The sequence below is a fragment of the Carlito syrichta genome, unplaced genomic scaffold (assembly GCF_000164805.1).
Source record: "Carlito syrichta isolate Samal-C Ts95f unplaced genomic scaffold, Tarsius_syrichta-2.0.1 Scaffold100632, whole genome shotgun sequence".
In the NCBI taxonomy this organism is placed as follows: Eukaryota; Metazoa; Chordata; class Mammalia; order Primates; family Tarsiidae; genus Carlito; species Carlito syrichta.
Genome location: NW_007044728.1, coordinates 86,952 through 99,902, shown reverse-complemented (window position 1 = coordinate 99,902; position 12,951 = coordinate 86,952). Strand labels below are relative to the sequence as shown.

Sequence of the window (12,951 nt, the reverse complement as noted above, 5' to 3'; positions counted from 1 at the left end):
AAGAACTTGCTCAAGAAGTTTGCCTCGAAAACCAAGTAGTGTAACGCGGCGGGGGCGTGTCCATGCGGGACGGTGTCCGCGGGGCGGGGGCGGGGCGGGGGAGCGTTCCCGCGCGGGCTGTGGTCTATGCGAGATGATGTCTACGCGGCCCCGCAAGCCTCATGCCCGGCGGTCGCCCCGCGGCCTCTCTGGCCAGCTGCTGGTTGTTGGAAAGTCAGCTCCTATTCGACCCGCGCTGTTAACATTTGCCACGTTTCCGCCCTACCTTCTTTCTGTTCGTGAACGTATGTTGGGTTAGAAAAACAGAAGTAAAGTGATAGGTGTATTTATTTCTATTCTTGTCACCAGACACATTTCTCAGGAGAGTAGTTTCAGCCATTAAAAAGGAAAAGAAGAAAAAATGCGAGTTTTCTTTGCATATTAATGCTGACTTTCTCTGTGGTCTTTATCTGGAGAATAAAGCTTGTCATGGTAGTTTTTTTAATGATGATAGGTAAGTATCGCTGAGTGCTGTGGCTCACGTCTGTCATCCCAGCTCTTTGGGAGGCAGAGGCAAGAGGGTCTTTTGAGCTCAGGAGGTGGAGGCTGCGGTGGGTGAGTCATGATCGCGCCACGGCACTCCACCTGGGTGAGGGAGTGAGACAGTGACTCAGAAACAGATAAGTATAATAAAATTCTGACTTTTCACATCATTTTAAATTCTAAGTATGATAGGTATACATTTTCTGTTTTAACAGACTTTTTAAAAACAGTTTTAGATTTTACCAAAAACTGCAAAAATGGAACAGAGTTCCCCTAGACTGGCATCCAGCTTCCCTGTTATAACATCCAACATTAGCCTGGCACATGTGTAGAATTAAGGAACTGGTATTGATACGTTGTTGCTAACAGAATCTCACACTTGATTCACTTTTCTTTAGTTCCAACCTCCTGTCCTTTCCAGTCCCAGGACCCCATCCAAGATCTACCTTACATTTAGTTGTCTCATTGGGGTCCTTTAGACTGTGACGGTGTCCAAAACGCTCCCTGGTTTTGATGACAATGCCAGTTTGTGGAGTACTGGTCAGGTGTTTGTAGGATGCCCCTCTACTGGAGTTTGATATTTTTCTTACAATTAGACATGGATCATGGATTCCCAGGAGGGAGACCAGAAAGGGACAGCACTATCTGCATCACGTCGTTTCAGGGGTGCATGCTACCAACATGGCCCAACACTGTTGATGTTGGCTTTCATCCCCAGGCCGAGGTGTTTGTCAGGTTTCTCCACTGTAGTTACTCTTTAAAAAATTTTTAAAACTCATTTCCATACTGCACTCTTTGGGGGAAAGTCACTATGTGCAGCCCATACCTGAGGGGTGGGGAGTTTTGCTCATAAATTATTTGGCATTCTGCCTAGGAGATGTATGTCTTCTCCCTCATTTATTAACTTATTTATGTCAGTGTGGACTCATGGGTCATGATCCCATATTACCTTATTTTGCTCAAATTGTTCCAGCTCTGGCCATTAGGAATTAGAAGTTCTCCCATCTCCCATGTTCCTTCAGTAGACCCCATTGTTATGGGGTTTTGCTCTGTGTGTGTGTGTGCACGTGTGCACAGCACTTCTGTACTTCCTGGCACTACAAATGCTCCAGGCTCATCTGATGTATTTCCTGCCTCGGCTCTAGATCAGCCATTTCTCCAAGAAGACCTGGTTCCTTTTGTTGAAGAGTGGTATTAGGAACCAAGACTGGGTGCTGGGTGTGTTTATTGCTATTGGGGTGCCTGTCTTTTGGGCATCTCATCGGACAAAACAAATATATGTGTTTATACTAGCTCTTATTTTTTAATTTACTTATAAACGTTTCTGTATGTAGCCGTCTGTCTTCAATTCTAGTGCATGCCATATGGATCATTTTAGCTTCTTGTTTCTTATCTGTAACTCGCATTCCAACTGTGAGCATGGCTCCCACTGTCCACCATGCTCTTAATTGTTCAGCCTCAGTGTGTATGAAAAGCAGTATGAGAATTGTTTACCTGTACCTCCGTGAGAAAGACTTTTATCAACTAAAGTGTAGTATTTATGTGCAGTTTGGTAGGTAAATTTTTGTTTGTTTGTTTGTTTTTGAGTTGGAGTCTCACTCTGTCGCCCAGATTGGAGTGCAGTGGCCGCTCCTGGCCACCGCAGCCTCCACCTGCTGGACTCCGGCGATTCTTCCGCCTCAGCCTTCTGAGTAGCCGGAATTACAGGCATGCGCTACCATGCCCGGCTGATTTTTTGATTTATTGTAGAGATGAGGTCTCGCCAAGTTGCCCAGGCGGGTCTTGAACCCACGGGCTCAGGCAATCCACTCACCTCAGCCTCCCAAAGGTGCGGGATAACAGGCTGAGCCACCGAGCCTGGCTTAGGTATATTTTTTTAAGATCCTCTTTTTCTGTCCTTGAGTCTAGAAGTAGACTTTGAGTAAAAATTATAAGTTGAATTAAAACCATCTGCAGCCTCTCCCCCATAACCCATGTTGTTGTCAAATGTCAAATACTTTTAGATCCCTAGTAATATAATTTCTGTGTCCAAGTTTAGCCCCTCACAAACAGTTGTGATATGATAACCTCTGAGTTAGCTTTTGTAACTTTTTCTTTTTTAATTTGCCATCACTGTCTAACATAACTTTTCTTTTCTTCTCATAGAAAAAAGTTTTGGTATGAAGGTCCTTCCTTGGGATCTTACTTGGTAAGTACAGGAGTACGGTAAGTGCAGCAATGAGGCACTCTGTTGTCTTGATGGGAGTGAGGTTTTAAAAGTTAGCAACATTCTTATCTGGTGGTTTTTCCATATCTGTATTAGAGGGAACAGCATCTGTGACTAGGTGCCATTGGTAACATGGAATTTTGACCTTTAAAAATAATTACTGACACTAACATTTTCTAGGAAGTCGTATCTATTATTCTAATATGGTAGTGTTCATTCCGTTGTGTGTGCATGTGTGTGTGCGTGTGTGTGTATACTGTGAAAGCTTATATAATAAATGACTCCCAGTAGAAAAAATAAATGCATGTATGAGAGGGAACCCCCTTCCCCCCAGAAAACCAGAATTATCTTTTGGAGAACAGGTCCCTTGTAATACATTTGGAATTTGTTCCTCTGGATCAAACAGTTAACCCAAGTTTTTATCTGAAAGCTTTGAGAAGGTTGTGTCACAATTTGCGGAAGAAATGTCCTGAGTTGTGGCAAATAGGTGACTGGTTCTTCTACCGTGACAACGTATCTGCCCATACCATGTTGAGTGTTCAGCAGTTTTTGACCAAAAACATCATGACCCCTCTGTCCCACCTTCCCTATTCATGTGATCTCACCGTGAGTCACTTTTTTGTTTGTTTCTCTGGACGGAAAAAGTCCTCAAAGGGAAACATCTTGCCAATGTGGAAGAGGTGAAACAAAAAACTGCAGAAGGCATCAAAACTGATGAGTTAAAAAATTGAACAGTGGAAAAAGCATATTGCATCAAATGGAGAGTACTTTGAAGGTGACTGAGGTTTAAACATGTAAGAATAAATACACGATTTTTTATAAATAAATTCTGTTTTGGGGGCAGTCCCCTCTTGTATATACTAAAAACTACTGAATTATGCCTTTAATAGGGTGAATGTTACGGTATATGAGTTATATCTCAACAAAACGTTTTTTTGAAAAAATATAGTGGCAGTATTCTTAATCTTAGAGGGTTGCTAGGTAAAATCTAGAAAGATCCAGGTCTGTGAAGTAAACTTTACCTCAGTGGAAGCTGAGGTGGCTGAGAGTAATATCTTGTTCGTGGTGCCCTTCCCTAGCCCTTTTGTGAGTTGGTGAAGGCTGGTGTGGAGTTGTAACATTGGCCTTGTTGTGTGCTCTTCTTCCTGATGGAGACTTACAAACCATCCAGGCTAGATCTCCTCATGAAGAGTACCTCAAAGAAAACCAGGAAGGAGGACCATGTGCGCCTGAGGACCCTGAACGGCCTGCTGTATAAGGCTCTGACTGACCTGCTGTGCACGCCGGAAGTGAGTCAGGAGGTCTGTGACTTGAATGTGGAGCTCTCCAAGGTAGGTTGTGGGCAATGAGCCAACAAAGAGGCAGGACTGGGGCGGGCCCAGTGGGCACTTCATGCCCTTCTTGCCTGGCAGTACTCTCTCACACAATGCAGTTGTGGGTACAGTGCAGTTGTGGGTTGCAGAGGGAACACAGTCTGGTCGTTAAAGATGGCAGGTCTCTGTTGTGCAGTGGCAAAGATCTTGTGGCATACAGGGACAGGGACCAAACAGAACCTGGCACACTGTCAAAGACAGATCTCAGCCTCCTTCTTAGTAGGGAAGAGGATGCATCTGCCTTTGTCTTAGAGAAAAGGTGAAGGAGGTGATTTCCTCCTGCTCACTTGAGAGAATTTATAAGTAGAATAGGTGACAACTGGGTTTTTCGATGAGCATCTCAAGGCAGGTAGTTATGTGGCAAGTTCTGTGGGGTTGGGTTGGTTAGCCAGGTGGTGTGTGGGACCTGGAGAAGAGAGGGGTAGGTTTTGGTGTCTGTGGCCCTGCTTTGGATGTTGTGCAACAGCAGGTAGTAGCCTCTAGAAGCACTCCAGCAGTGGCTTGGGGTATGGGAGGGTGGACATCTGGAACTGTCATTTTCACCTCCTGAAGAATGTCCCGAAACCCCGTGTAAATTAAAAAGTGACTTGCGGATGTGCGATGGGTCCTAGGTCTCTCTGACTCCAGACTTCTCAGCCTGCCGCGTGTATTGGAAGACGACGCTTTCCGCAGAGCAGAATGCACACACACAGGCCACCCTGCAGAGAAGCGCTGCCTACATGAGGTGATGACCTTCGCCTGCCAGATGCCCTTGCTTTTTGCTTGCATCTTGGGTTTCCCAACTGTTTCATTTGTGGATGGACTTTCTTAATTTCTCATGAAGCATTTTTGCTTTTAAGGGAAATTTTGGAAACATTTTCTTGAATTTCAGGGTATAATTTGCATTTTCGTGTAAACCATAATCTGGGTCAGCATTTCCAAGTGTGATCCTGGATCCCTAGGGATCTGGAAAGCCTTGCAAAGACTCAGACCATAAAATGCTATTTTTCCTTTCCTGCTATGTGACACTTGCACTCTGGGCACAGGTGCTGTGGTGGGAAAGCTGGTGGTGCCTTGTTGCCAGCCAGTGCTGCAGGCTGCACTCCACAGGTCTACAGTGAAAGACAGTGACACTTTTACTTAAGAATATCCTAGATGAATCAGCAGAAATTATTAACCTTATTAGATCTTGACCCTTGAGTGCATGTCTTTTAATATTCTCTGTCATGGGAAGTGTTAGGTTACACTCTCAGTGGGGGCCTCCAGAATGTTAGGTCAGGCCCACTGGGGTGTGGGTGTCTGGTGTGCGATCTGGTGCCACAAGAATGATGCAAAGAATTGCACAGAGGTTAGATTAGAAAATATAGTTTATTTAGAAAGTAAATTTGACAGAGAGAGGGAGAGAGGAGATTCACTTCCCCAAGGTAGGAGAGGGGGCCAAAGCCAGGAAACGTGGCCTGGCCATAGCTCAAAGAGCACATGGCCACACCATAGCTTAGCAAGGCAATGGTGGCTGGTTGCTCATGGTTGAGTCTTTTTAATCCTTTCTTTTGATGGGGGAAGGCCATTAAAGCAATTGGGTGGTGGTCTGCTGCACATCATCATGAAGGTATAGGTAAGCGCAGGTACTGACGTCAGGTGATGGACAGCAGCCAGATGGGTGAGTTAGTCACATGATTACTGTCATGGTGGTGGGCTAGATGGGAGGAGACAAGGGGAGGGGGTTTTTCCTGCAAGAGACCTGTCAGACATTTCCAGTCTACAAGCTCCTTAGCAAAAAGGCGGTCTTATTCTTTCTATGGCTTTGGCCAGCTAAGGGGTGATCTTTGACCTTCCACGTTCAAAAGGAACCTGAAAGCTTCTTAGAGATTATTCTAAACCATGAATTGAAAGGTTGGGCTGTGCTTGTCTTACATCTGATGGAGATTTGCTGAGGGGGTGGGGTAGGCTGCCAGCTTGGCCTGCAGTAAAATGTCTGAACGCTTCCTAAAACCTGCCTATTGGACATTTATCAATTTGTGTCTAACCTGTGCTAAATTCAAAGCATGTCAGTCTAAGCAAAAATGGCTATGCTGAAGCAAAATGTGAACTAAATTTATTTTAAGTTTCTCAGGGTCCCTCCTTTCAGGAAGTATGTATAAATCTCCCTACTGTCTGCTGATGTATGGTGGATGTTGCAGGGAAAATGCTGACCGGAAAAGAATGAGTGAACAAACTGTTCAGATGTGGGTGCTTGGCAGTTATCTTTCAAAAATGAGTTAGTGAACCTGGTACTTCAAGGCAAACAACTGGCCGCATCTGTTACCAGTGGTAAAATTTAAGCTTTCAAGTGAAAATCAGAATTTTAGAAAACTTTGTATTCATCACTGTAAGCTTGACAGCTTCTAGGTATTTGAAAACTCTTCTGATACGATTGGTGATGTGTCAGTGTTTTGGAAATCTGCATAACTAGGTGAATCAGTGTTCACCAAGTGACTGGTACATGAGGTTACAAAATCACACACGGGGATATCAGTTCAAAGTGTGAACTAGATTATTATAATGTAGCAGAGCATGACAGTTTGGTTGGTGTGGTTTCAGATTCCACACTGCAACTAACTTTTTTTATTTTTTGAGTCAGTCTCACTCTGTCGCCCAGGTTGGAGTGCAGTGGCATGCTCTTGGCCACTCCAGCATCAACCTGCTGGGCTCCAGCGATCCTTCTGCCTCAACCTTACAAGTAGCCAGAACTACAGGCATGCACCACCGTACCTGGCTAATTTTTTATTTTTTATTGTAGAGACGATACATATCTGTGAGGTGGATTTTCTTATATTTCAACCATAGTCAGGATAAAATGCAGAAGCAGTGATGAGAACTCACTGCCTTTCTTAACCTGGCCTTGGGGGATGTGCAAATGTGTAAATCCTGCCACACTTCTCATTTTTGGGAATACATAGTTATTTTTCCCTAAAAATGTCTGTGTAAACATTTAGTGGGTTTATTATTTTAAGTACCTTTAAAAAGACATAGCTTTGGTTTCTAGTATTGTAAATGCTGGTAGATATAGCCCACATAAACAAAAGCTCTTTGAGATCCTCATTAATTTTAGGAATGTAAAGGGTCCTGAGACCAAAAATTTTGAGAATTGCTGAGCTGGGTGATGATCAAGAAGTTACTCAGTTTTCTCCTCAGTCTTAAAAAATAAAGAAATCCAGCTCACTAACCAGCGCTCTAAAAACTAGAATTCCTTCTTCCCGCCTGCCCTCTTATTTCCCTCCTGCTTGCCACCACCCTTCTCATCTTACTTCATGTTTAGGGGAAGGGAGCAGATACTGAGAACGCAGAGTCACACATGGAGTTTGCTACGTGCACTGTTGGTAACATGGTAAATCTCACGCTGTGTCTTGGTGAGGTCTTCATGTGTCTGTGCCTAGCACCATCACAGCTCTGCACTGACTTTCCTGGTGCAGCTGTGAGGCCCTGTGCCTTCTCTCCTCTCAGGCACCTTCTGATGTCCCAGCAGACCATGAGGAACGTGCCTCCAATTGTGTTTGTTCAAGACCGGGAAAATGCAGCTCTAGCTGAGGTAAGGTTTTTAGATTAACTTTTTATAGCATACTTTCATATGAGTAAATTTTAAATTTAAATTAATTTTTAAATACTGAAAAGATAATGCACAGTTTTAAAAAAAAACATGGTGATAGTGGTACAAATGAAAATTATGGGTCTCTCTTGCTTCTGTGCCTCTGTTCCCAGCCTGAGTCCCCAGAGGTAAATGCTTTTTCTGATGTTAATTTTTTCTACTTATCACTGTAACAGATAGGCACAATCTTTTTTTCTCAATCTATAAAGTCAAAGGTGGCCAGAATTGTCTTCCTAGCTTGGCTATTTCTTACCTCCTGCCTCTTGACTGTGATCCTTCTACTGTGACTTCATACCATCAAGGCTTATGTTTGTCCTGTAACTATTGTCATTATTATTATTATTATTATTTTGCTTTAGAAATAGGTTAATTATAAAGGTTAAAAATCTATAATATATCTATGTGTGTGTGTGTATACACACACACACACACACACACACAGTCTGTTTGTTTTTAAATCTGGGCAGTGGTTAGTTACCGTGTAGTTATTAAGGTACATTATACCTTTAAAAAGTTTGCCAAAAATCAGCAAATAGCATTTACAATATTATAACTAGGTCACCATTGTTCACCAGAGGACTAGATAGTATTTGAATCTACAGGAAAAAAACAGACATTTTTGTCTTTTGCTACTCATTGTATAGGTAACACTAAAATATCATACAAGTAATAACCTTGTCAAATATGTGATTTCTTTAACTAGAAAGAGAAATAAAGGAGTGAGGTTGCAAGGACGGTAGGACAGTAGCAAGGCATCAATATGTGAACACCAGCTGAACTGGGGAGGACGCCCCGTCTCTTGATCTGAGCTCAGCGTGTCTCTGGGGAGGGAGGTCCCGGCACGCACTGTGGGTTCTCTTCTAGAAACAGTCAATGGACAGGTAAAGGCTCATGCTGTGCCTTAAGCTGGCCCCCGCTGCAAGGGAGGGTCAGGACATCCCTGGTGGTAGGGACAGGTAGGTGAGGTTTCCCACAGGACAGTGTCCAGCATGGTTGTAGCTGTGGCCTGGTGTGGATAGTATCACACTTGTGCTGCTGAAGAGTAGTTTTCATTTTCAGTTTAGGCCTCCTGGTCACACTGGAGCCTGACTCCTGACTTCTGTGGATTCTGACTTTGTGACTGTCCCCAATACATTTTACCTTCTGTTGCTGGGAGGCCTTCCCCCACCAAAACACAGAAATTCAGTGACAGAATTGAAGCATTTTGCAAAACTACATTAGAAACCAGTAAATGTCAGTTATTTAATTCAACTAACAGTTACGGTTTCTTCATAAATTTGACTAACATTTACAAGTTTTAAATGTAGTTTTTCAAAAGCTTCACTTTTCATCAGAGAAAACATGGTAAGTTAGAAAATAACGGCAAGGTATTAGAAAGCACAAGCTGTTGAATAGTCCTAAATACTCAGGAAGAGTTAATCAAAGGAATTGTGTAAAATGAATGAAAAGACCCGTGGGTGGGCCCATGCCGCAAAGGTGATGCTGGCGGGTGGTGGCCTTGTGCTGGAGGCTCAATCTAATTGCGCTTTCCTTTTAGATTGATCAGTTACTGGCAATGGCTGACTTTGGACCCTCAGATGACAGAGGCGGCTTTATAGACAATGATTTCAGGTGATAAGTGTGGACGTGTGCTTTGATTCCCTGGGGCAGACTCCTAGGTGTGGAACTGCTGCTTCCACAGTAGATGTGCAGTTTTTGTCCCTGCCAGCCTGTGCTGTTCCTTGGTGCTTTCCTTGGACTGTAGTCTGCACAAATAGGCCTCTGCTACGGCCTGGTACGTGGACACAACAGGGCCTCAGTGGTTGCCTAGAAGCATCTGCTGTGACTCATCTAGTGAGGAAGAAGCCTTGTGAGTCTCTCTTGTCCTTTTAATTTGCTCAACTATTTTTTTTTTTTAAGTTGGAGTCTCACTCTGTTGCCCAGGCTAGAGTGCAGTGGCATGCGCACAAGTTACCGCAGACTCAGCCTGCTGGGCTCAGGCAGTCCTTCCGCCTCAGCCTTCCCAGTACTACAGGTGCACACCACCACACCCAGCTAATTTTTTTATTTCTTGTAGAGATGAGGTCTCGCTATGTTGCTGAGGCTGATCTCAAACCCCTGGGCTCAGACAGTTCTCTTGCCTGTGCCTCCCAAAGTGGTGGGATTAAGGATATGAGCCACTGCGCCCAGCTTACTCAATCTAGTTTTATTAAATGCCAACTGTATGCCAGGCCCTGGTCTAGCCCTTGGGCTGCACCTGTCTTTGGAGCCTGTGTGTTGCTAGGAGAGGCCAACAGAAAGTGGTGAACACCACAGATGGTCAGGTGTGTGTGGAGGGGAGTAGAGAAGGCTCAGAGAGTAAGCAATGTGTAGAGCAGGCTCTGCAGAGGTGATATGACTAGACCTGTTGGGTACAGAGGTGCTTATGGAGGGCCTCGTTCCAGGCACACACCTACTGGAGCAGGTCTTGCCTGTGAGTCTCACACAACAGCATTGGCATCGCCTAGGCACTTGTCAGGGTCTGGTAAACTAGCCTGCCAGGTGTGTTTGAGTTGGAACAGAGCTCCAGCAGGCTTGGCTTGTCCCGGTCAGTGAGGGGCAGTAGAGAAGGCAGGTTGTGGGTAAGCCTTGCAGGGCTCAGAGGCATGATGGGGCCTCTCTGGGTGTAGCTGTCACAGAACAGGGTCTTCGGCTCATTGAGGTGCTGAATAGTGGTAGATCTGATGGGGCTTACCCATAACTCTGTGTGTTTAGCTGGCCTAGTACACTGGCCACGCTTAGTGAAAAGAGTTGAAAATGCATTTAGTGAGGGCTCAGGACAGTGGCATCAGGACTGTTGGCCCCTTGGCTCTGATGCTGGACAGTGCCAAACCCAAGTCCACCTTCCTTCACACGTCTCCACTTACCCTTAGGTGAATGCTTAGGATGTCCACAAGCAGATATAGGAAGCCTTCTTGCTGTAGTTGGGGCTTGGTTTATGCTTGGTCTGAAGGCTTCTTTTCTCCCCTCACAGGGACCTTGACGCCGCAGCACCGTGCTGCCCTGTGGGACCAGCCACACACTCCAGCCTGTGTGGGATTGATCATGAGGGACTCAACAAGCAGATAATGGAGTACAAAAGGAGAAAGGAGAAAGGGCTTGAGGGCCCAGTGTGGACGGGGCAGGTGGCTGTACTGACGAAGCAGATGAGGAAGGGGAAGAAGAAGGCCAGGCCCCGCACAGACCAGGACACTGACCTCAAGAACTACCTGTTGGGTGAGGAGGGTGGAGATGACATGACTGATGCTCCACAGTACAAATGCCACCCCCTAGATACAGAGGAGGCAGCAGGGACAGAGAGAGGAGGCAGCAAAGCAGATCACAGCTATGGCTGCAGAGCTAGGGGCAAGTAGGTGGCATCAGCTCTGCCCACCTGTCTGTGGGAAAGCACTTGCATGTGGCGTGGCCTGCAACTCCAGCAAGACAGTTGATGGAGCTGAAACTCTCATAGTATTGCTATTCTTCTGCCAGGTCAGTGTTTTCTAGTTTTTCCAGGTTTCTAAATACAAGTTACCATAGAAAAGTTTATGTTATTTCTTTTTTCCAACACTGTGTGTAATTAAAATAATGAAGGGCCACCTTTTAACAGATTCTCACAGAAATAAAAATAGCAAAATAGTGTCTCAGACACTGGCATGGGCACCTTCACCTACAGAACCATGCCAGGCACAGTGTGCTTGGCTCATAGGGCCGGGACCCAGCTGAGGCAGGACTGAGGACTGACAACCTGAGGAGGGCAGAAGTCCCAGAGCTCCTCACCAGAACAGCTAAACAGGCACCCAGCACTGGTCTTCCTCCTCTTACTGGCATCTTAAACAAAACCTTGTGCCTCAGTTTCCTTCTTCTGATTGAGGCCATGGTGGAGCAGAAAGTGTGAGCCTGAGCTGGTTTGATGGGCTTCTTGGGTGTCCTTGGCCTAACCATAGCACACATCATGCCTGAAGTTGTAGCATGCTTTCCCCTAGGTGCTCATGGCCAGCTAGTGGGTATTTTCTAAAATCCATTCAAATGTCCAACAGACCTGTTTTTGCCTTCTAAGGAGTGTGCAACTCTGGGACACAAGCTGTAGTAATGTCTGTTGTACTAAATTTCTTATGTTGCCTCCAAGGCAGAGACTTGTTTGGCTGCTTATCAGAAGGGAAAGCATAGGTACTATACTGTCACCTATTCTTCAGTTCTGCTTCCCTCTAACTGCCCTGGCTGTCAGGTTCCAAATTCCCCGCTGGACATGAATTAACCAAGCGGCATGGTGGGTTACCCTCCAAGCCCTGGCTTCTTGTTAGTGCAGTGGGACCAACACAGCATCGCTGTGAGAATCAGGGTGGCAGGTGTCGAGCATCATGTTCATGTCTGCACGTGGTAAGTGCCCAGTGAACATTGTGTTAAAGGAGGAGATATAGGTGCAGAGTCTGCATGGATGCATCTGTGACTTTCGTTGGTGACTCCTGCCAGCAGCAGGTTTGGGAATGGCATGGGTGAGACCAGTAACAGCCAGTGGACAAGTATTTTCCCAAGATAGAAGTCTTCTTCCCTCTTGTCCCCAAAACCTTTTATATCAGAAGCTGTCAACACTTTTTAGGTTCATGGCAGCAAAGCAGATTTGCATTCGCAAGATACCCACTCCCCATCCTAGCACTCCCATTCGAGGATGTGCAGGGGGTGGATGGTCTGAGTGGCTGATGCACGTGTTTCCAGCCAAGGTCAAGAGAAGGAGTGCACTGCTTTCTTGCTTCAGCTCATGCCATTAAAAAAAAGTATCCTCTCCATAATCTACTCTAAGTGGGTGTTTTTCACATTTTTGTGCTTTTTGACCTCCTGGGCGCAGGCAATCCTGCCTCAGCCTCTCTGGTAGGTATGTGCCACCATGCCTGGATAATTTTTTGACTTTTTGGTAGAGATGCAGTCTCACTATGTTGTCCAGGCTGTGATCCTGAGGGGCCTAGGGAGTCATGCTGCTTGTGCCAGGCCTGTTTATTATCACAGATCCTACTGGGAGATGGTTGAGCATCAGTGGAACATTCTCAAAAACTTCCTGTTTCATCATGGAAAAGAGCAAAAAGCCCCCAGTGTTTTTCTGCCCACTGGTAAAATCAGCTTGGCAACAACACAGGACTTGCCTCGTCCCCAACCTTGATGAGGTTGAGGTCTTTCGGAACAAAGCCAAACCCATAGGATAGATGGTGGGGTGATGGTGAGGTGGTGGTGCCAGTTACAAGTGCCCATGTAGC

General features: G+C 45.4%; 1 protein-coding gene across 1 annotated transcript; it reads left to right on the top strand.

Annotated features, from left to right (window-relative positions):
- Positions 1-6: 6 nt before the first annotated feature.
- RBFA (ribosome binding factor A (putative)) lies at positions 7-12,492 on the top strand. The gene is made up of 7 exons (XM_021715416.1): positions 7-35; positions 2,668-2,710; positions 3,883-4,059; positions 4,713-4,825; positions 7,564-7,648; positions 9,243-9,316; positions 10,698-12,492. Exons 3-7 carry the CDS (start codon positions 3,913-3,915, stop codon positions 11,074-11,076), a joined length of 798 nt encoding a protein of 265 aa, XP_021571091.1. The 5' UTR covers positions 7-35; positions 2,668-2,710; positions 3,883-3,912; the 3' UTR covers positions 11,077-12,492.
- Positions 12,493-12,951: the final 459 nt, after the last annotated feature.

Coding starts and splice junctions, on each gene's coding strand:
- RBFA (XM_021715416.1), top strand. CDS start 3,913: ATGAAGAGTACCTCAAAGAAAACCAGGAAGGAGGACCATGTGCGCCTG. Junction 4,826..7,563: donor AGAAGCGCTGCCTACATGAG/GTGATGACCTTC, acceptor CTCTCCTCTCAG/GCACCTTCTGATGTCCCAGC. Junction 9,317..10,697: donor TTTATAGACAATGATTTCAG/GTGATAAGTGTG, acceptor CTCCCCTCACAG/GGACCTTGACGCCGCAGCAC.